This window comes from Durio zibethinus, chromosome 2, assembly GCF_047325235.1.
Source record: "Durio zibethinus cultivar Kanyao isolate XHJ-2024 chromosome 2, ASM4732523v1, whole genome shotgun sequence".
In the NCBI taxonomy this organism is placed as follows: domain Eukaryota; kingdom Viridiplantae; phylum Streptophyta; class Magnoliopsida; order Malvales; family Malvaceae; genus Durio; species Durio zibethinus.
This window is the reverse complement of record NC_143163.1, coordinates 38,306,569-38,326,937: the sequence shown is the minus strand read 5'-3', so window position 1 is coordinate 38,326,937 and position 20,369 is coordinate 38,306,569. Positions and strand designations below refer to the sequence as shown.

The following is a 20,369-nucleotide window of genomic DNA, read 5'->3' as shown; positions in this document are numbered from 1 at the left end:
TAGTATATATCTATTAGTTAATAGTAAAATTTTTTTGATAGTTTGTAGTTTATTTTCCTCCACATTAAAAATTTTTTTACATAAATTCTGATTTTTTTTATATTTTAAATTATTAATTATTATCTATTATTATAAATTTATTACGAAATATTTATTTTGTATTATTATATTTATCATTTCAGCCAACACTCTTTTAACATCTTAGTCTTTTGCATCTATAATTGAAGGGGTTCTATTTTTACACTTTGGAATTTTCTGATTAGTTGCAGAGTTTGTCGGTACGATGAATCAAGTTCTCAGCCATTCCCGTCCCAGGGTGCTGAACAAATACCAATTATTGCAGAATTGAGCAGATGGTTCTCCCTCCCCACGGTACGGTGGAGGAATTGCCACACCTGATGACAATGGAACCCTTACATGTAATTCTCTTGGAATTATCATAGCCCACAGAAATAATCAAAAGTGTCCCAAACCTGGAATCATCCCCATCATCACGGGTCCTTTTCTTTTGAATGATTTTTCAATGACAGCTTGGGAATAAACATGTGAATTTGGTTTATTAGCCCCAGGGCAACGGGATGCTTAACAGCTAATTGGAACAGTAAATTTTTACCAGGGATCACCGAAAGTCTTCCCCTGAAAGCTGAGATGTTCCTGCTTTTCACACACGAATTTATTGAGAGAGAAGGACATCTTCAGCCGACCTGTGGGCTAAACCCTGCCCTTGGATGGGGGGAATTCAACCTAGTTCCTGGGGGATGACCGGATGGCAGTAAGCACAGCTCATTTTCTGTCACTGTCACCCTGGAATCCAAAAATGCTGAACCATTGAGCCAAATCAATCCTCCAAATTGCAGAGCAAGTTGGAGAGTAACTTTTAATATTTCAAGTTTTAACCTTCTAAGAAGAACTTACAGTAAAAATTAGTACTAACTATTATAGTAATTAAACAACTTTTCAACATAATCATAATATAATTGTTACCTTAAAAAGAAGGAACCAACAAAACAAATACCAGTTGCCTAAAATCTAACATAATGATGGGCTCTTTTATTATTTAACATTTTTATAAAAAAATTATAATTTAAAAGTAAAAAAATCTAAAATTTATATCTTCAAGTGCCATATTGTGAGTACATAATTAAATTGAATTAAATTTTAAAAATTAAAAATTTAATATTATTTGCACGTGTCATTATTTCTTATCTCCTTATTTATAGGTTAGAAACATTTAAGTAATATCTTACTTGATTAGGCTATTAAAACAAGACTATAACCAACATCTTTCCTCGTAATAAAGGTTAACACTTTAATTAAGGGCTAAATTAATCCCTGGATTAATTAAGCTTAGCCGTAGCCTAGCCTCCATTTGGCAATCATTTTTAAAGAAGTGAAAAACAGTTTTTGTTGTTTACGTCTAAATTAGGATCGTCAATTCCCACAGAAGACAGATCACGAACCGACAAATTAGTAACTGCATCATCACCACCTGTCATTCTAGCACTTTCAAGAGGGTAGCGTTTTTAATAAACCATAGACCGTACTTAACAATTTGGGTTCCCTATTTGTCTGTTTTCCTTTTTTTTTTTTTTTTTAATATAAATATATTAACCATAAAAAAATAACTTTCGTTTATTTCACTCATCAAAACTCCTCTCTTTCGCTCTTCGCTCTCTCCATTTGTCAATTTCGGATTTTGATTCTCCACAGGTACGCTTCCACGTAAACCCTAATTGGTTTTTTTTTTTATTGTTTCAGTTTTCGATTTAGTTTTTTTTTTTTTTCTGCTTCTTCAATGATCTTGATCTGTTGTTGTTTCCTTTTTGAGATCTGACTTTCTTTTAGCGGATTCCAAAACCGGAAAGTTTTACATTTTTATCAGAATTCTGAAATTTGTGTTTTAAGCTTTAGAATTACTGTTTTAGATTCAAATTTTCGTTTCATCCATCAAACAGACCGTTAAAGAATCATAATTTCCTTCCCTTGGAATATTGATTTTGGTGGATATTTGCAGCTTGATGCGATTGGTCACTTGCTGGAGACTGAAGAATTAACATTACTCAAAATTTAGTTTCGATCGGCTCTGTTTGGATTCTGGTAAAAATATAGACTGCGGTAAATATCGGTTTGCTTTGGATTAGGAGTGGTGTAATTCGCTTTAGGAAGTTCGATTTTGGGTGGAAGTATTGATCTGTAATAAGGAATTAAACTTCAGCTTGGTTTTCTTGGTTTTTCTTTATAATGGTTATGGTGGATTTATAGTGAACTTACTTTGGATTTTGGACTATTTTGTTAACCGTTGCTTGTGATAGTTGGATAAAGGTCGGTGTGGAAGGAGTGTAGAGGAGGTGGTTTCAATGCTTGTTGGGCTTATCCGGATTCACGGTAACATATACAGAAGCTTGTATGTGATGATAGGTTATGGTTTTCACAGTTCTTGGAGATTTAAGTTGAAGGGGTTGGTTATTTAGTGGTTTTTCGAACTTAAATTGTTTAAAGTTTTGGACATGAGAAGCCCTTGGCTCAATAAACTATCTGTCATTTTCAGCCCCAGACCGCCAGTCAGTTGGTTGCTATTGTGCTTTGTCAGTGTGCTTGCACTGATTTCTGTCTTTGGATCATCATCTTCTAATTCCTTTGACTCTGTAACTTCCACTTTGGCACCTGAGATTTATACAAACTATAGAAGGCTAAAGGAGCAAGCGACAGTTGATTATTTTGAGCTGAGAACTCTGCCGTTGGGAGCTAGTCGCCAAAGGGAGTTTGGCCTTTGTGGCAAAGAAAAAGAAAATTATGTTCCTTGTTACAATGTGACAACAAACTTGTTATTAGGGTTTAAAGATGGAGAGGAGTTTGATCGACATTGTGAATTTTCAAGGCAAAGAAAGTGGTGTTTAGTTCGCCCTCCAAAGGATTATAAGATTCCACTCCGTTGGCCAGCTGGTAGGGATGTGATATGGAGTGGAAATGTCAAGATAACCAAAGACCAATTCCTTTCTTCTGGAAGCATGACAAAGAGGTATTTATTAAATGCATTTGTATGCTTTGTAAAAGTAGAGAAAGCATCAGGCTTATATCCTGTGGTTATAAGCTTTACCTTTTCAAATTCGCAAGTGTCTGTTCTTTGTAACAGGGTATATATTCTTCTTTCCTTGTTCTTTATGTGATCAGTAACAGCTTTCTAATTTACCTTCATAATCTTTTAACAAACTGTCTAGAATGATGTTGCTAGAAGAGAATCAAATTGCTTTTCACTCTGAAGATGGCTTAATCTTTGATGGTGTCAAAGATTATTCTCGCCAGATTGCTGAGATGATGGGACTGGGGAGTGACTTTGAATTTTTTCAAGCTGGTGTAAGTCTTTATTTCGTTTTATGATAATATTCTTACTAGTTTTATAACTACTTTTATCCCATTAGGGTAGCATGAGCTCTGAGAGTTTGGTATGTTTGGAATCAAATATTTTCTTATATTTTAGCATGTGATGTTTACAAATATGAGAAAGATAATGTATGGCCTTCAAGGGTATGTAAAATAATCACCGGTATATGGTGTTTAATACTCCTACTTTGATTACAGGTACGCACTGTACTTGATATTGGTTGTGGATTTGGAAGTTTTGGAGCTCATTTAGTTTCACTAAAGTTGATGGCTCTTTGTATTGCTGCATATGAGGCAACCGGAAGCCAAGTTCAATTAGCTCTTGAGAGAGGTCTTCCAGCAATGATTGGCAATTTCATATCAAGACAACTGCCATATCCATCATTGTCCTTTGACATGGTTCATTGTGCTCAGTGCAGTATTGTTTGGGACAAGAAAGGTATTTTCAGAGTTTAATAGTAGGCTTCCTTTCTGTTATTTATTGTTACAAAATAATTTGGAAATATGTGGGTATACCACTATTCTGATTCTTCTATTTTTATTGATAATCTCCATGTCATGTTTCATTATAGAGTTGTTTTCTTGAAAGTGCAGTGATTTGTACCGATGTGGCATAGTGCATTGTTAACCGTGCTTTCTGTTAAGATTAACAACACAGTTAACACTGCTAACCATGAAATGTACTTGAGTGCTAAAACTTCCTCCTCCAGACCTTGATGAAAAAGACTATATTTATAAAACAAAAGTATAATGTATGTAGCCTGAATCAGCTAAAGTGTTACTGTTAGATGTATGTATGTATGTATGATCTTCATCCATTTTGCATGTATTTATCAATATTTAATAAATAGGCAAGTGTAGCTTGTATTGTAAAGTTACATATGCTTCGCTGTCTAACTATGACTTTGTAAAACAGAGGGGATGTTTCTTATAGAAGCAGATCGGTTACTCAAGCCTGGAGGTTATTTTGTTTTAACCTCACCCACAAGTAAGTCACATGGAAGTGCAACAGTTACGAAGAAAAGAAACATGTTAACGCCACTGGAACAATTCACTGAAAAAATTTGTTGGAGTCTTATTGCACAGCAGGATGAGACTTTTATCTGGCAGAAAACTGCTGATGTTCATTGCTATTCTTCTCGGTGAGTATACACTGATAATTTTCACTCTTCTCTGAGTAACTCTTAATTCAATTGCATTATGAAACAGGCTTTCAATTCAGTAAAACAGTTTTTAGGTTGTCTTACACTTTTACTTTGAATTAGTTGTATTAGTTCCTCTTAATTTATAACAGTCAGACCTGTACTAGTGTTTTCTAACCTCCGTTTTCTTGAATATAGCAAGCAGAATGATGTACCCCTTTGCAAAGAAGGACACGATGCTGCCTATTATCAGACCTTGATGCCTTGTATCACCGGAACTTCCAGCAAACGCTGGATTCCTATTCAGAACAGGTCCTCTAGCTCTCAATTGAGCTCTGTGGAGCTAGAAGTTCATGGAAAGTATTGTTCCAACCCCCCCCCCCCCCCCACTCTTTTTTTTCCTCCCTGCACCTGCATTTTCATTTTGCTATTGGGCTGCAACACGCAATCCCCAGTTTATGTAGTAAATGGCTTTATTTGGCTGGCATATTGATGTAAATTAATCCTTGCAGGAGTCAGTCAAGAAGATTTCTTTGAAGACCTGCAAGTTTGGAAATTAGCTTTAAACAATTATTGGTCTCTGCTTACACCATTAATTTTCTCTGACCATCCCAAGAGGCCAGGGGATGAAGATCCATTGCCTCCATTTAATATGGTACGCAATGTGATGGACATGAATGCTCATTATGGGGGTTTAAATGCTGCATTCCTGGAGGAAAAGAAATCAGTGTGGGTGATGAATGTTGTGCCTGTTAGGGCCCGCAACACACTTCCTCTCATTCTTGACCGAGGTTTTCCTGGTGTTTTGCATGACTGGTTAGTTTTTTATGACTTCATGAAAGTAATTTGTTTAAGTTGATAGTTATGAGCTGGTTTGGAGTTTAAGTTTTAACATTTTGTTTTAGGTATAGATATCTTCACAAGTTTTTAGGAGTGAACGTTCTCATTTTGTTCCCACATTAAGATAGTATTAAAGTTTGTGAATGATGAAGATTCTTTAAAATAGTTTGCTTTAGTTTAGATTCATTCTTAAAATTGAATCTTTAGTTGTTGAACAATATTTGACCTATTTTATCAAATCATGGTGGCAAGTAAAGACATGGTTAGCTGTAGTAGGCTGCTAATAAAATTTCCATTTGGAATCTGTATGTACAGTTTTCTTTCTTTGTGCTTCAGTTGAACATTCAAAAATGTTTTTTTCTTCAAGGTTGCTCGTTTCTGACATGCAGCTATGTATCATTCTACTGAATGCTGGGAACTATTTTTTTTTTATCTGACATATCTGGTGGTGTTCAGGTGTGAACCCTTCCCAACATATCCTCGAACATATGACATGATTCATGCAAATGGGCTCCTCACACATCTCATTTCAGAGAGGTGCGGTTTGATGGACTTATTTATAGAGATGGATCGAATTCTGCGTCCTGAGGTATTCTTACTTTTCTGGGTTTGTGCTTGAAATTCGATCCAGTGTCCTTTTTTTCATTCTATTTTTATGCAGGAATTGCCTCTGACAGCTCTTAACTATTTGTTAGATTGTTCAAAGGAAAAACCACCATTTTGTTGGTCTTGCTTATGTTTTATTTTGTACTCAACATCCTAATCCTCCACAACAAGCCTCCCTCGAAAAAAATTGATATTTTTAATCAATGCCCTATAATGCCATTTCATTTGATGTGACCTAGAATATGTTGTATTAATGAATAGTTTCTGAAATATTTATTTCTTACTTGAATAACTGTTTGTTGGGTGTTATTGAATTCATAATATGAGCTTTTGTTTGTTTTCAGGGTTGGGTTGTGCTCTCTGATAAATTAGGAGCTATAGACTTGGCACGTGCTCATGCTACACAAATACGGTGGGATGCAAGGGTGATCGACCTTCAGAATGGTAGTGATCAGCGGCTACTTGTTTGTCAGAAACCATTTTTGAAGAAATGATTGATCTAGCACCAGGTCCCGAGACTGTGGATGTGTAAAATTTTTTTTGATCTGGTAATCCTCTAATTAATCCACAGAAGCATGCATGATGATTGTTACCACATACAAAGATAATTGAGACATATAAAACCTAGGTATTGGCACTTAAAGAAGTCGCATCTCACATGTAGTTAGAGTGCATTTGTCAAAAGATACCAGAGGTATAATGTCTTAGAACTGATGATGTCGTTATTTTGCCAGAGGCTGAGCTATCGGCAGCATCACAATGTGATAGGCTTTGGAGTCAAAACATGCTTGATATCAATGACTGAACAATGAGCATGGTGGAGGCTGTAGATTATAAAAGAGGTTTGCTGCAAAAGAAGCCGCAATTCTTTTTCTTTTTCTTTTTACTCTTTTTTGTCAAGGCATTTGTAGCAATTCATTCATCCATTTTTTCCCTTGTCTTAATTTTGATTTTTTTTTTATTTCTTTATTATATGATATTGAAATCCTCCTTGTATTGAACCGTCAATTGCTGTGTGCAATGGCTACGAAATGTGATAATTACAAATAGATCAACCAAGCTCTCTCTCTCTCTCTCAAATGTATATCGTAGTTTCTGTGTACTGCCCTTTTTTTTTTTTGGGCTCGATTGTACTGTGCTTAAACATAATATAGGTATGCATTATAGGCTCACACCCTCTCTAAATCCCCTTCCTAAACCATCAAATTCCAAATCTGTGATTGTGAAGCCTCTGTCAAATGACCCACAACACAAATCCTCCATCTCAACCATTTATATGTAACCCTTTAGGCCTAGCCCACTCTTTCAACTTCGTAGTCACAAACTTTGCTCTTCCACAACCTTATCTGACCCTTTCCACTACAGTATTTAAAGTCTCCAACAGTGCAGTCCAACCCCAAACCCATTCATCTAATGGTAAAGCTTGCTCCACGCATATCTTCAACTCCCTGGATAAAGCTAGAGTCTTTAAAGCTTGTCTTGTCATTAACCAAACCAAGTTTACCCATTTATTGACAGGCTTACCAGAAAAGGTCAATGTTTCTGATTTTCCAATGACATCCTATATTTTGTTGAAGGTGAGGGAGGAAGAAACGGTAGATGAGTAAGGGAAATTGTTGCAAACTTGATACTAGGATTGGAAGAAGAAAGGGAAGAGTGGAGGCGTGATCAGGTGAGTTTTGCTGTTGCTATAGGATGGTGCAGACTCTGAGGAGAGTGGTTTTGGTTGATTGGGGTTGGGAGGGTTAGGGTGGTTGCTGAGCTGAGGGTGAGTTGACTCGGTGGCTAGGAGATGGAGGTGGTTGATTGGATCATTGGACAAGGGTTTTTTAATCTTCTTGTCAAACAGTTTTAGATAGTAGGAATCAGGTTTTCATATTCATCCCAAAAGGTTATTGATTGGAGTTGCAGGGGATCGAACCCTGTACCTCTCGCATGCAAAGCGAGCGCTCTACCATTTGAGCTACAACCCCTTTTCTTGAAGGTTTTAAGATAAAATTATTTATTAATAATTCTTTAGCTAAATAAAATCGGATTTTTTTTTTTTTTTGCATTTTAAAATGTTAAAATAGGTGATTCAATATCAAATCACCTTATTTTATTTCAATTTCAATGCCTCCAAAACTTCATTGACAATTTCAATAAAAACATAATTTCATATTAAAAACTCCATATAAATCTTATTTTTATTAAATATCTTATTCACATAAATTTTTTTTTAAATACGAAAATATCATCTACATTTCATCTCTTGTTAAGGTTAAACTAAATGTTTTGATGTAATTTAACATCTTATATTAACATAAGACCATACTTTTTAGTACAAAAAGTCACAATTTAAAATAAAAAAATTATAAATATTTAAATTTGAATACTAAATTTCTTAAATATTATTTTTTAAAAAGGATAACATAAATCAATTAAATTAAATTCTAAGTTCAACACAAAATTATACTTAAATTCAATGTACTTAAAAACTAACCAAAGGTTAATTAACAAATAAATAGAAAAAATTAGTTTGAATAAAATTATAGAAATTGATAAAACAAATAATGGAGCAATATTAAATTCCAAAAAAAGCCATCCGAGAGAAAGGGATTTGAACAAATCCAAGTTGAAGGAAATAACAAAAGGAATAACGAATTGCGCGGTCCTTCTTTCAAAGCCTCCCCTCCATACTTTGCTCCTCATTTCACTCTCCTCTATAAAATAAAAATCCTTTCCTCCTTTCCTCTCCCATTCCTTTTCTCTTCCTTCAAACAACTCTGGGTTTTAATCCTTTCTTTGAAACTCTATATCGACAATGTCTAATGCAGAAAAGGAGAGAGAGACTAATGTTTACTTGGCCAAACTCGCTGAACAAGCTGAACGTTACGAAGGTAACCAAAAAAAAAAAGAATATCATTGATTTGATTATTTATTCATTCGTTTGTTTGTTTGGGATCTAAGAAAAAAGGGTTTTTGAATTTGGTTGGTGGAACAGAAATGGTGGAGAGTATGAAACAAGTGGCGAAACTTGATTGCGAGCTGACAGTGGAAGAAAGGAACCTTCTTTCGGTTGGATACAAGAATGTGATTGGTGCACGAAGGGCTTCTTGGCGGATCATGTCTTCGATTGAACAAAAGGAGGAATCCAAAGGAAATGAAGATAATGTTAAGCTGATCAAAGGGTATCGCCAAAAGGTAGAGGAAGAGCTGTCCAAGATTTGCACTGACATTTTGAGCATCATTGACAAGCATCTCATTCCTTCTTCTGCCACTGGTGAAGCCACTGTTTTTTACTACAAGATGTAAGCTTTTTTTCCCTCATGGATTGTGGGTACGTTCTGAATCTCTACCATTGTATTGGGTCCAAATTTAATGGTTTTTTTGTGATTGGATTCAGGAAAGGTGATTACTACCGGTACATTGCTGAGTTCAAGACAGATCAGGAGAGGAAAGAGGCTGCTGAGCAGTCATTGAAGGGTTATGAGGTATGTTACTATTTCTCAAATAGTAATGTGTTCTTCACTTCTGCAGACACAGTTGACAATACCATTTTTGTTGGCATTTTCACCTATCAGGCTGCTACTGCCACCGCAAACACAGATCTTCCTTCAACCCACCCGATTCGTCTTGGCCTGGCCCTTAATTTCTCTGTCTTTTATTATGAGATAATGAATTCTCCCGAGAGGTATAAATTCTATATCTCTTATAGTAATTAGTTCAAGGATCTAAATCGTTTTCAATGTTTGAATTGCTTGACCTTTTCATGACATGTTTTGGGTTGTTTGAAACTTGCAGGGCCTGTCATCTGGCTAAGCAAGCCTTTGATGAGGCAATCTCGGAGTTGGACACTTTGAGTGAGGAGTCATACAAGGATAGCACCCTGATTATGCAGCTTCTGAGAGACAACCTCACCCTTTGGACTTCTGATTTGCCTGAAGATGGAGGTATTGTATATAGTTTTGATGTAAATAACTTGGATGCTAACCAGTTTGTAAGAGCGGAAAGACCGGGGTAAATGATAGCAGTGATACAGGAACCATTGTCACATTACATTATAGACAGGGTATTAGATATTCTCTCTGTTGTCCTGTCTCAGATCTTACTTGAATCAACGCAGGTGAAGATAGCGTAAAAGGTGAAGATGCTAAACCTACAGCCGAAGCTGAGGTAAAAGGCGAGGTAAGGGCTTGCCATGGTTTCTTCTTTAGGAATTTATTTTCGTAATTACCCTTTTTCCTTACATCAAAAAGTTTAATTCGTTTTTGCAGAATCATTGATGAGGAACCAGGGAGCCTGTATGGGGCAATTCAATGTTTTTAATACTCTACAGAATTGGCTTCTTATAGCTCTTCTCACAAGAGGATTGGATCAACCAGTTTGGCCCTTTTACAATGCTAAACCGATCGTTTTCAGAACAACAAAAACCAGATGACGAAATTGATCAGTTGATCCAACCATATTTTCCGTTTTTTGTTGCGTTTGCTTTTATTCAATGTTCTCTACTCTGAAAATATTTATTGAAACTATGAATGTTTTGTTAAATTTTGCTTTATATTGCATCCTATCCCTTTGTCTTTTTCTTTTCTGCTTTTTGGCTTCATTGGAGTCACAGCTTCAATGGTGGAGGCTTTATAAATTATGAAAGGATTGCATCAGAAATAAGCTCTCAAAAGATGCTAGAGCCAATAATTACATCCCATCAAAATTGCAACCTGATTTTACAATAATATTCTGTAATATGATCTAGCAAGATCATAACAGTTAAAAGCATTAGATCAGCTAAAGAACAAAGTGGGGGACAAAATGGATACCCCAAAATTGAGTTAAGATTCTTCCTTGACAAAATAACTTTGTGGCAAGCAAAAGTCTTCTTCATGATTCAGGATATCAATCTCTTCATCATCTGGTTTCTGAAATTTAAAAAAGAAACAATAGGTGAGCAGCAACTACCTTTTGATATCACCAAAAGCAAAACCACTAGTCAAAATGTCAAAGCAGGCACATAAAATCAGCCATTAAGAAATAATAAGGGTTGTGAAAATTTTTCTTTGGATTAGGGTTTAGAATTAAATTTTAAAAATTTTGATCAGCAACAGAAAGTTAACTAGCATTTCAGTGTTTCAGAAGGTAATTTCCTCATCTATGAATCTAAACACAGCTATAATGCTTTTGTTGAAACCATATATAGATTTGCCCCAATTTTTTTCTGTTTACGTCCATTACCACCGTGTGAGCCACACTTGACTTATAACCATCTCTATACAACCACAATGAGAGAAAACAAAGGTTGAAACTACACATTTATCATTTTGTCAATTTATACAGATATGGAAATGTCCAAGACAGTAATCGATGCAAAACCTCATCTTCAACAGAATACCAAACTTACTGATGGACACGAAAATTAAATATTGAACAAGTAGTTACCAGCACTTCTAAGTTGTAGAAACGATCTAGCAACTGCAAAACCTCATCTGGAGAAAAATGCCGGTCAAATCTGTGACAAAATTTAGCAAATGATAAGAGAATGTAACAAAAAAAATAATGACCCACTAGAATCTTTTTATCAAAAGAGGGGATTGATATGAAGCAAAAAGAAGAGGAGGCCGAACAAACCTTCTCTGCAGGAATTCCATCAGACCATAGAGGACAAAGTGGCGATGCATGCCTGCAGGGAAGCAAATTTGATTTACAGTTATGCATTCATGTAGCAACCAATTGCCAAAGAGCAAACAAATCCTAGCTGTTTTACCATAATCGTGCGCATTAACTACAAGATGCAGCACTTTCCTTACTATATATAAGTTACTTTCACTAGCTCTAGTGATTCAACACTTAAGATAGATCCCTAAACAATAAACATGATAAACACCATTAGATTCTAAATCTACCAGAATGAACAGACAGTCAAGTCAAAAATGGAAATAAAAGCTAATCATTCACTGTCAAGACCAACACACAAAACATAATTTCTAAAGGGTTTTGGAGAAAAGATTGCCTAACTAATTTCCACGGCGGGAAATCAAAGGAACCAACATTTAGATTGATCACACCATTACCATTGGAGCAACGTGATAAAAGGTAAATCAGATGCTCCGATTAAACTACCAAAAATGTCTCAGCCTCCCTCACTAGCACTAGGCATGCCAATTAGTAAGGTATGAGGCGGGTAGATTATTACCTATCTCCATCCCCGAATTTTTATATCATACGTATTTCCGTACCCATAGCCAACGGATATATTTCAAAGAATTAATGATCTCTTTTGTTCTGCCTTTATTCTTTTCATGGCAACCTTGCAAATTTAAGTGTAAATACAAACGAATTTCTTCCCTATAAAGAAAATTAAGCAAAAAAGCGATAAACGTGCCTCGTAATTTGACGGGAGGATAAATTTCAAGTGCTTGCAGTAGCCTCAGCTCCAATTCTACCTGTTGTTGCTCCTATTAAATTGAAAAAAAAAAATAACAAAAACTAAAATAAAATCAACAAAAATATTAATAATTTTTACGAAACAGAGAAAAGAAGAGAGAGAGACCTTAGGGACAGAGGAGGCGGAGGAAAGCGGAGCTTTGCAAGGGGAGTGTACGGAAATGCCATCTTGTTCCTCTTCTTTTTCTCTTCCACCTACACCCTCCATCTCCTCTTAATTATAATATAAGTTTTTTAAAAACTACGGGAAAATTTCTCTATTTTTACAGATTAAACTTAAAATTGAAACTATTTGCTGTTTTTTTGGATTTTGGTTAGGGATTTGGTGTTTGATCCAAAATGCAATTCTCATTCAACTTTTGTTTTGTTTGTTCCATTACTGGGTTGGCCCATTATTCGGCCTGATAAAAGAGCCTTGGGCTAACGTACGTATAAGCTTTACCCACAATTTTCTTTTTTTTTTAAGTAATAAAAAATAAATTTTTAAAATTAAAATCCTTTTTCTTTATTTAAAAAATTAAAAAAAATAAAAAAGAAAGATACAAGAAGGAGTTACAAAGCGGTGAATTTTGAATTTCAATGTCAAATTTTAAAACTTTAATTTCATTAAAAGTTTAAATTTAAAATTTTATTAGGAAAGATGTATAATAAAATAGAAATATAAACAAATCGAATAAAAATAAATTAATATATATTTGGAGTTTATTCATTTATTTTTAAAGTTGTTTGAGATCAATTTGTGTTGAGTAAAAAAATTATTTATTAAATTTGAGTTTGATTCATTTAATAATAAGATAATTACATTATGTTTGTATTTAATTCGTTAAAATTAAAAGAATTCATTTATATTAAGCAATTATATTCACGATTTTATATAAATAAACATATTTATAAATAATAAATAAATTATTAACAAATAAAATTACATAATAAATGAATAATAAATAATTTATTTGCAGTGAGTTAAAAAATAAGTTGAAAGAATGAAAGTGTTACGATAACAAAATTAGAGTAAAAAATAAAATATAAATTTATTATTATTATTATTGAATAATAAATGAATATAAACAAATCTTAAGTGAATATAAACAAATGAATTTTAAATGATTTTAAAATAAATTTATTTATAAATATAAAGGAATTAAATATATTTTTATTTGTATTTAATTTATTTAATAAATGAACATAAAAATATTATTTAAAATTATTTATTAAATTTAATAAACGAATATAAACAGACAAAAACTAATTACAAATAATTTATAAAAAACTCTATTGATTTATATCATTTCAATCAAGAAAAAGATAAGTTTTGTCTCATTGAGCAAGCACGGTTTCACAATGGGTTTTTTTTAAGCAGCTAAAATCCATGCTTTTAAGATAGCAAAACATCCTCAATTTCAGTTCGTTGACAAAGATCCCAGTTTCTGCTTCATTTACAAATGCTAATGCATTACCACAATTTTACATATATTAGTATTCCATAACTCATAAAATCATACAACAAAAACCGTCAAAATTGATGCAAATTTGATTATGTATAATTCTATTTTGATTCAAATTAGATCGATATCAACAGTAATAGTTGGAAGTGCAGAAAATAAACTACAATTTGATATCAACTCCAGTTTGAGGGAAAAACTTCTTTAGGTAAAATACAAACGAATCAAAACGTCCTCTGACTCATGATTTTTGTTCATGATGATTGATGACTCAAGGCTCAAGGATTCTTCTCTTTTATTAATTCCCTACCCTTGACTCTTTTTTTAATCCTCTGGGTGTTTCGAAATGGTTAGCTTTTAGCTCTTGACAATTACCATATAAGCTTAATTGTTTATGATTATTACTATAAAAAGTTAAAAACAATGAAACTCTGTTTCTATCTCTGTTTTCTCCGCTTCCTGTAGTTTTAGTCTGTTGTTTTCAATGTCCTGCCTCTCTTTACACTATAATAAGAACAATCTTTTTCGATACCCTTTGGTTTTTGAATACACAATTGATCGCAAATTCTCGGGTTTCTTCTCTATATTTATCGACAAAAAAAGTTTTGCCTAGTTGTCTTTTACTCAAGACACCATCATCACCTTCTTCAAGAGCCTCATGTCTGGAGTTTTGACCTTCACGGGACAAAAACAAAGCTTCGGTTCCTTTAGGATTATTCACTGCCAAGCCCTTGACATTTACTGGTTGGAATCAGAGTATGAGACGGCGGAGCCAACTTTCCACAAACTAGCTTATTTCACCGAACTGACATTTGAGCTGAGAAATGCAGCTTGCCACTAATACCTTAGAACGGGTTGCACCCCTTACACATGCAGTTCGGAAACGTATTGAAGCGAGTTTTTGTTATTGGCTTCTCTATCGTGGTATTTGGTAAGTCATCCTGCTCTTTCTCATGAACGATGTGTTTATGCAACAAATATGAGCATGTCAAACGATCTGAATTGAGGGGATTCCATCAAGAAAACCACCTAAAAAGATGAAAGATAAGATGGCAATCTAAACTGGTCATGCTAGTTAGTTTCAGTGGAACTGACAAGTGAGAACCATGATTGAATTTTTTTTACTGATGGTTGCAAAAATATGGCAGGCAATAGGATCTCCACCCAAACGGGCGTTGGTACTGCAATAGCCATTGCAGGAGTTGCCATCTACTCCCTTATAAAGTCAAATAACAAAAGAGTAAGACTCAAGTTAAGACCATAGTTTTTTTGTTGTTCTTTTTTTTTTTTCTTTGTTTGTGACTGCTGACTGTACCATTTTCTACCCTTTCAGAAGGCTGATTTAAGCCCTGCATCCTAAGAAAGTTGAAGATTCGATTACCTAGCCCTGTCTGCTAACTTAAATAATGCAGAAGAAACTAAAAATTGGAATTTTTGCAAGTTGATGCTTATAATTCATTGACAAACACATTAGGAATGGGAAAGAGTAAGATTCAACTTCTCAGATGAATTTATTGGATAATGATCTTATTGTTACCACTTTGACAATAATTCTAAATGGGAAATACCATAAATTTTTTAAACCAAGGTTTGTTTTTCATTTTGTTGCAAAACCACCTCATAATTATCACCTGCCACTTCTGGTAAGCCAGTATGCTCAACCTTGCTAGCCCATCAGGCTAGTCTTCTTGCTCAAAGCAGGACACCACCCGGCTCGGAAAGGCAAGAGAACAAACATGAAACACCCTTTTGACCTGCAACAACAAGCGTCTCAGGCAGAAATAGTAGTTTGGACTTACGCACAACAAAAGTGTAAAAAATATATGAAATTTATGCTCCTCGCTCCTTAAATAATTAGGATGGTTTCTACATTTATTTGTCAATATTTTTGTGTTCCTACAACTCAGAAAGCATATCAAGGGGGGAAAAAGAGAGAGAGAAAATAAAGAAACTAGGAAAAAATTCACAAGCCATAATCATGACATTTGTCCCGCCAAGGCTCAAAATAAAAAAAATAAAAAAAAAAAAGATCAAATAATGTACAGACAAATGGGTTCATACTTTCATTGGACCTTGCAACATGTGAACTTGGCGAACCCCAATCATCGCTGTTGAAATTCCCAACATAAGATAGACCTGAATCTGCAGAGGGAGATTAACTCCGAGTTAAAAAACAACTGGCACTGAACTTTTATAGCAAAAAGTCAAGGTTTTCAAAACATCACAAGAACATTGTAGAAATATAACTGTAAGAACCTTCTGTCTAGATCCTAAGAAAATATGCAAAAAACTTTCTGGACCTCCTCATGCAAGTATTTATACCATACGACAGCACAGCCTACCTATGATGCATATTCAGTGCCATAGTCAAGATCAAAAAGTATGCTCCTGCGGTTTTCTGTGCCCATTTGAATACTGAAGTTCTTCGCAAGGGATTCAACTTGATCATCACACTCATAGTCCATCTCTCGTATACATCGCCTTCTTACCTTTTTTAGTGTTTCTTTGGAGGGTATAAATCCAAAAGTCACCTGCCAAAAGAATTGTTGAATGGCCATTAATCTTTCTCTACAGATATATCATGAGGTTTTAACAATCAGAAAGGAAATGGAGTTACCATCTCGTCAATTGCAGAGAGTGCAGCCTTTTGATCTCGATTGATGAGATGAGCATCGACAAGCAACGAATATGACTTAGCATTGGGTTTCACACCCAAGCTCAGCATGTGTTCAAACACCCTTGAAGCTTCAAAAGTCTGTCATACAAGGATGCATTAACTTGAAGAATTACGTTTAAATTCAAAGCTTAAATCCCAATAAAGCAGCTTTTGGTTGGGGGAGGCGGTGGTTCCATGAGTTATTTAGACTGTTGCAGAGTATGCTATGGACACCAGAGAGGAAAAGACAAGAATAAAAATCAAGCTAGGCATTCCCAGCAATATCCTGGATACATGCATTTTACAAGCTCAATAGAACTCATGGAATGAGCATATGAGAGAGAGAGAGATACCTTCTTCAGCTTTCCAAATGCATAAATTAGAGCATTATATGAATGAATATCAGGGGTCAACCCAAAAGAAGAACTTATTGCATCAAATGTTTGGTAGGCACGCTCAATGTCCCATATGTTTCCACAACCCAAAATTATACAATTCAGAGCAGCGACAGATTTGCACGGAGGGTCTGCACGGCTTAAATTCTCAAGTTGATAATATACCTGGGGAGAATATTTCAATTTTGCAACATCAGCAACAGCATCCTCAATGAGCAAAATATATAAGATTAGGTTTATGATTTAAATGAGCAATGATGAATTGAATGCCCTAAGTGCAAACTTTACCAGCCTTTATTTTTTCAAAAGAAAAAAAAACATTTTTCTTGCACAAAATTGTCATTACAAGGACACAGATAAGTGCTAAATACTGATAGAGACCAAAAGACCTACATTCTAATATAATTGCTAAGACATGTATACACCAATACATACATTGCAAGAACAGAATGATGGAGTAAAAGTTATTTGTATTTCCACATATTACATAATTCAGAACACAAAGATAAGTGATTTAAAAGACTTCATTCAAATGCTCAATAAGGGTCCAATGGAGCAGCTTATGGAATTTCTTTGATATTTATTTATTATTAATTTGTAAAATTGTATTCCTTCTAATTTGAAAAGGCGGCATGCATGCATGTTGATATTTCTCATACTAATTTGTTTTCTCAAGAAATATCACAATCACCAAAAATATCAAATAATAGCTGATTCAAAAGAAAATATATCAGAATGCATGCAACTTGAAAGGACATACGGAATCTAAAGTCTCAAAACCCTTCTTGGAGCAAGCCACAACCAATGGATATAAAGAGGTAAAAGGCGAGAAGAGATCTTCTGCTTCATGAATGGAATTCCCATGAACAGCTTCAAACTTGTGCAGTGTACCAAAAGCTTTCTGTAGATTCCCCAATGATGCATGAGCATATATCTTCCCAAGGAAAGGTTCAGGGCTAGGCACCTTCTTTTGACGCAATGAGCGCTGTAGGATTGCCCAGGACAAATCCAAAAGGTTTGAACTGTAGGTCCTACCTGCAGTTGCAAGTGCTGATACAATTAATCCTTCACCTGCAGAAAGCAAGAGAGGTGGCCTTGCATTTTCACCCTGAGAAATCCATTTGCCCATAAATTCCAAGGCATAAAATGCTAACTTGCTGTTATCTGCTTGCATTGCAACTTCTGCAAGATAGTTGCACAAAGTCCAATTTGGATAAAGAGCTCTATTCTGATCTGTTGTCTGATAAGATCCATAGAACAAAGTTAAATAATCAAACATTGAGCGAAAGGCAACCTCCTTACTCAAAATAATATCATTGCCAACAAAATGAGTCATATACCTTGCACCTCTCAATGACAGAAACCAAAGTGTCAAGCCGGCCCCGGCTAACACAGCTTGCCACACACTCTATAAAAACTCTCATAGACAACTTACAACCAGATTTTAAGGCCATATCTATATATTTCAAGGCTGCTTCAATCTGTTGTGTCTCCAACAGCATTCCAATTACCAAATCATAAGATTCATCATCAGGCAGAGATTCCGTTCCACCTTGCAACATCCTGATAGAAATAAAGTGAAGGGTAATAATATCATAGTGATTTTCATCATCGCTAACTTCAACAGTTTTAATGGTTTCCTACAAAACCATAGTGATTTTCATGCAGGTCTTAGAAATGGTAAAATCACAGACGAGACCGTAGCCAAAAGAATTCTCTCCAGAACATAATCACATTCAAATACCAAGGACTCAAATTCTCAATGCAATTAAAAAAAAAAAAAACTTATAACCCGATCCACACTCACTTGGGTTGATAATGGTTTAATTTAGATCGGATTCGATTTGATTTTTTCGAATATTGCATAATATTATGAAAATTTAAAATCCGATCCGAATCTAAACCGAACTTTCATTCGATCCAAACCAAATTGAATTTTATTAATTCTGTTAGGTATATGAGTTTTTAATTTTTAATTTTTTTAATTTTTACATATTATTTTAATATAAAATTTTAATATATTTAAGTAGATTTCATACAAATTTATTATTTTTGTCTTATATAAGTTTAAAACATATATAAAAATTAAAAAATATATATAAATTTGATTGTTTTCGATTTTTTATCTCCCGTTTAAAATTGAATTCGAATTTAATATATACATTTAATATTCGAACTTGATCCTAACAAAAAAAAAAAACCGATCGGAACCAACACTATGGTTTCGAATGAGTTTTCGGATTTCTTAGTTATTTTTTTTCTCACCCCTAACGCTTACTGATACGAAATGCAATTCAACAAAATTTAACAGAAAATGATAAACTTTTTATTTACTTTTTCGTTTACAAACTCAAAACGAAATATTTATGGAACTTTCAAGCAAAGGGTATCCTTAATTTACACCAAAACACCCAAAAAAAAAAAGACTTTAAAAGAGAGAAAGCGAATAAAGTATAGTACTATAACTAACCGTTCAAGCAACTTCTCAGCAGCTTGAGTTTCTTTGGCTTGATTCATAGCCTTTAAAACCAAATTAAACGACGCTGTATTGGGAACAAGCGCAAAATCATCCATTTGCGTCACGAAATCAAGCAAATCCCTGACTGATGCTCCGATCATCAAATTAGCTCTCAAATAATGATTATAAAGATTCACATCGGGCTTATTGGGCTTCCCATTCTTATCCAGCGATCGAACCCAGAACTCGAAAAGCTCTTTCACCTCAGTCCACAGTTGCTGAGTCATTAAATCGGCACAATGGTTCATTAAAGCAGGCGCGTCGAGGGTTTGGGAGAGATATTGAATCTGGTGGGCGGGGGTTTGGCGCAAGAAACCGAAGGGAATAAGGGATTGAGCTATGGAGGTTGGGTTTCGGGCCGCGTTTGGGTTTCGCCAGTTCTCATGGTAGAGAGGGCTGCCGGAGGCTGGGTTGGGAGGGAGAGGGGTGGTTTGAATTTCAGTGGAGTGAGCCGACTCGGTGAGTTGGGGTTCTTGAGAAAGGAAAGGGAAGGTTGAAATGGATTTGGTTTGGTTTACTCGGAGTAGTACTCGGGTTCGGGTCAAGATCGTCATTTGAGAAGCCACTTTTTTCACTGTCAAGAGTTAAACAATTAAGCAAAAGAGCAACCAGGGTTTTTGAGAAGACGAAAAGGGGTTATCTTGTTTGGAATTGGAGGAGCCAATAGTAATTTCGTGTGTCAGTGTTAATTTGGAAATTATTTAGCATGGGAACAGTCATCCATTTCAGCCGAGCCCTTTTTTGCCTTTTAGAGTGTTCTAAATAAATCACTAATTTTTTTTATACACCTTTAATATTTTCTTTCAAAAAAATTTATATATCAAATATTAATCTTAATTTTTAATAAATAATAAAAATATCCATAATAATTCATACATCCAAAATTATCTCGTATTTTTTAAAAATAAATTTTTAAAAATAAAATATAACTCTCAAAATTTAATTTTCAAAAATTATATTTTTTAAAAT

The 20,369-nt window shown here is 34.5% G+C and overlaps 4 protein-coding genes, 1 non-coding gene and 1 pseudogene across 8 annotated transcripts; 3 read left to right on the top strand and 3 right to left on the bottom strand.

Moving 5' to 3' along the window:
- The first annotated feature begins 1,630 nt into the window (after window positions 1-1,630).
- On the top strand, window positions 1,631-7,028 carry LOC111318266 (putative methyltransferase PMT5). Its single transcript, XM_089755926.1, has 10 exons — window positions 1,631-1,710; window positions 1,956-3,019; window positions 3,219-3,354; window positions 3,580-3,820; window positions 4,298-4,523; window positions 4,722-4,881; window positions 5,038-5,339; window positions 5,820-5,952; window positions 6,314-6,517; window positions 6,704-7,028. The coding sequence occupies exons 2-9, from the start codon at window positions 2,508-2,510 to the stop codon at window positions 6,461-6,463; spliced, it is 1,860 nt and encodes a 619-aa protein (XP_089612052.1). The 5' UTR covers window positions 1,631-1,710; window positions 1,956-2,507; the 3' UTR covers window positions 6,464-6,517; window positions 6,704-7,028.
- Window positions 7,029-7,869: 841 nt separating this feature from the next.
- On the bottom strand, window positions 7,870-7,942 carry TRNAA-UGC (transfer RNA alanine (anticodon UGC)). The gene has a single exon. It is a non-coding gene; the product is annotated as a tRNA-Ala (tRNA).
- A 653-nt stretch (window positions 7,943-8,595) lies between these two features.
- LOC111318267 (14-3-3-like protein GF14 iota) lies at window positions 8,596-10,534 on the top strand. Its single transcript, XM_089755949.1, has 7 exons — window positions 8,596-8,848; window positions 8,953-9,259; window positions 9,355-9,442; window positions 9,533-9,642; window positions 9,753-9,901; window positions 10,075-10,136; window positions 10,226-10,534. Exons 1-7 carry the CDS (start codon window positions 8,773-8,775, stop codon window positions 10,232-10,234), a joined length of 801 nt encoding a protein of 266 aa, XP_089612075.1. The 5' UTR covers window positions 8,596-8,772; the 3' UTR covers window positions 10,235-10,534.
- A 75-nt stretch (window positions 10,535-10,609) lies between these two features.
- LOC111318268 (uncharacterized) lies at window positions 10,610-12,734 on the bottom strand. The gene is made up of 5 exons (XM_022921028.2): window positions 12,496-12,734; window positions 12,328-12,400; window positions 11,574-11,625; window positions 11,385-11,454; window positions 10,610-10,867 (listed from the first exon to the last, which is right to left on the bottom strand). The coding sequence occupies exons 1-5, from the start codon at window positions 12,595-12,597 to the stop codon at window positions 10,781-10,783; spliced, it is 384 nt and encodes a 127-aa protein (XP_022776763.1). The 5' UTR covers window positions 12,598-12,734; the 3' UTR covers window positions 10,610-10,780.
- A 1,436-nt stretch (window positions 12,735-14,170) lies between these two features.
- LOC149520207 (triose phosphate/phosphate translocator, chloroplastic-like) lies at window positions 14,171-15,178 on the top strand (annotated as a pseudogene).
- A 142-nt stretch (window positions 15,179-15,320) lies between these two features.
- Window positions 15,321-20,117, bottom strand: LOC111318264 (pentatricopeptide repeat-containing protein At1g26460, mitochondrial-like). Of its 4 annotated transcripts, none has more exons than XR_016334385.1 (8): window positions 19,353-20,106; window positions 18,223-18,445; window positions 17,643-18,122; window positions 16,841-17,047; window positions 16,449-16,711; window positions 16,174-16,362; window positions 15,893-15,973; window positions 15,321-15,585 (listed from the first exon to the last, which is right to left on the bottom strand). XR_016334385.1 is itself a non-coding variant. In XM_022921021.2 (7 exons), the coding sequence occupies exons 1-6, from the start codon at window positions 19,952-19,954 to the stop codon at window positions 16,174-16,176; spliced, it is 1,839 nt and encodes a 612-aa protein (XP_022776756.2). In that variant the 5' UTR covers window positions 19,955-20,117; the 3' UTR covers window positions 15,678-15,973. The 4 variants fall into 4 exon arrangements, 1 of the variants encoding a protein (XP_022776756.2); XR_002693628.2 differs by having other exon boundaries at window positions 16,449-16,586; window positions 19,353-20,091; XR_016334384.1 differs by lacking the exon at window positions 15,321-15,585 and having other exon boundaries at window positions 15,678-15,973.
- Between the last annotated feature and the right edge of the window lie 252 nt (window positions 20,118-20,369).